The following is a 2,349-nucleotide window of genomic DNA, read 5'->3' as shown; positions in this document are numbered from 1 at the left end:
ATCTGGATGACAACTTTGGTTATTCTAGCTTTTATAGTTTCTGAGATCCTCGCGTTCATCCAGACGGACAGACGGACGGACAGGTCTAGATCGATTTCTCTCGTCATGCTGATTCAGAATATATATACTTTATGGGGTCGGAGATGCTTCCTTCTGCATGTTACATACTTTGCACAAACCTAATATACCCTTTTTACCCTACGGGTACAGGGCATAAATATATTAGTATACTCATAATGTCATTTGCAACCTTCTTTCTCGGCACCTGCATATGCAGTGCTCTATGCACAATGCCAATGAGCTAACACTTAAGCCAACAACTAAAACAATCCAAGCCGTGTAAAAGAACTTCAAGTTCAAAGGCTCTACTGGATAGGTGTCGAGAAAAATCTTAGCAAGACCCACGCGACATGCATTGCGAAAGGCTATCTCCTTCCAATAGTTCCACAGACCCGCCTGCTTCACGTTTAGAAGGAAGCGGTCGAGAGCGAAAGAAAAGCTTACGTTTTGACGCATGGGCAATGCATTTAGGAGACCACCAAAGCATACCTTGGACATGTGAAAACGCGGCTGGATGAGCACTTGCTGTTGTCGGTTTAAAAACTCCCAAGTGTCCTGGGTAACGACATAAGAATAGGAACGCGAAGGCTGATGCATCAGCTCCTGATATTCCTGTCAAACACGTGGCTCGAACTGTGGCTCTAGTGGCGTGATGTTAACCACGGGCAACAAGCGAAGCTCTTCGAGCAACGTGGAGGGGATGATAATGCGCAGGCCAGAGGCAATTAAATCCGCCCACGAGTTAATCGGCGGTAGAAAAACCGGCTTCATATCGTACGCAGTCAAGTGGCTGATATGGTAGTTAGACAGAATGAAGCCCAGCAAAAAGAGCTGCATATAGAAGACAAGCATGCGTATAGAGCCGTGCATCAGCCGCAGATTCATGTTGGAGCTGTACATTAAGATGGCCATGCTGTACAATAGATTTCTAGAGAACGACCGTGTCACACTGCGTGGCTCATGCCAGTGGACGTAGCGCATGAGCAGACCTACATAGAATATGCTCACGAATAGAGTTGTCCAGATATAGCGGCCCAAAGGCCACACTACATACTTCCACTTGGGCAACTCCGGAGCAAGAGGGACCATCACACAGTTGTGCAATAATTCGATCGGGTAACTGTACTGCACATCTTTTGACTGAAGCTGCGATACGTTCTCACTTGGCCGTATAATGACGCCATGTAGCGAAAGGTTATAATGTCCATCGACAATCTGTTGCTGCAACATTAACTTGTTGGGCAAGTCCTCTAGTTGCTCCAGCTGCAGTTGGTAACGGTAAACGCGTGCAAAATTCAGCGCGGTCTCAATGTAGGGTCCGCAGTAACGCATAGACTTCGAGTCGTTGCAGAGGAATGCGTGTGGAATATCCGCACTGAATGGCGAAAACAAAATTCTGTGTACAGCCATTTTACAGCTAAGTGTCATATGAAACTGTTAGCCATTTTATTAGCCTGGCGCTATTTATATGTGTAGTAGAGTTGGGCACGGGCCGTGTTTTCGGTCGTGGCACTTCGTGCCACAAAACAAGACAATACCGCACGAGCAAACACGAATATAACACGAAAAAAAATGAACAACTCTAGTAATAAAAAAGAAGTAAAAAAGCTAAAGTCTGGTGTCCCGACTTTGAAATACTGTGTACATATGTTTACAATAATTATAGAAAATAAAAAAAATTAAGAAAATTAAAAAAAAAAAAATTTGATCGATTTTACCTTTCTCGGTATTACATAGCAATTGCGTCTGTGTGAGTGTATGTATGCCTATGCGCATCTATTCGTGTCTGTGTAAACATGTTAGCAGTCAACTAAACAGCAACATCAACAACAGCCGCGGGCAGCGCTTGAGCATCGCTGCAGCAGCAAATATATTTATGGCTATAACTTCTTGTTAAATCGGTCTATCATAGTGAAACATGGCATACGGACACATAATAACCAACTGGGGGTATTTCCAAATTTAAGTTCGAAATTCCAAGAATTACGAGAGTTACGATTTGCATGGGAGAGGGGGGAGGGAGGGAAATTCCAAAATATACATTTTCTGCGTATTCACACAAGGCATCTTGGACTAAAATTTGGTGTTCCTAGGTCTTATAGTCTCCGAGATGTAGGCGATTATACAAATTCAAAATCGGGAAAACCCCTATAGGGGGGAAGTGGGGGGGGGGGGGAATCAAAAAAATAAAACAAACTCGTATAGAATACACACATAAGGCATCTTTGTGCAAAATTTGGTGTCTCTATCTCTTATAGTTTCTGAGATCTAGGTGATCATACGGACGGA

The 2,349-nt window shown here is 43.6% G+C and overlaps 1 protein-coding gene across 1 annotated transcript; it reads right to left on the bottom strand.

The window, feature by feature from the left end:
- Positions 1 to 231: 231 nt before the first annotated feature.
- LOC115634332 lies at positions 232 to 1,470 on the bottom strand. The gene is made up of 2 exons (XM_030531992.1): positions 724 to 1,470; positions 232 to 672 (listed from the first exon to the last, which is right to left on the bottom strand). The coding sequence occupies exons 1-2, from the start codon at positions 1,468 to 1,470 to the stop codon at positions 232 to 234; spliced, it is 1,188 nt and encodes a 395-aa protein (XP_030387852.1).
- Positions 1,471 to 2,349: the final 879 nt, after the last annotated feature.

The sequence above is a fragment of the Scaptodrosophila lebanonensis genome, unplaced genomic scaffold, assembly GCF_003285725.1.
Source record: "Scaptodrosophila lebanonensis strain 11010-0011.00,11010-0021.00 unplaced genomic scaffold, SlebRS2 tig00000001-arrow-pilon, whole genome shotgun sequence".
NCBI lineage: Eukaryota > Metazoa > Arthropoda > Insecta > Diptera > Drosophilidae > Scaptodrosophila > Scaptodrosophila lebanonensis.
This window is presented reverse-complemented; position numbering and strand designations above follow the sequence as displayed.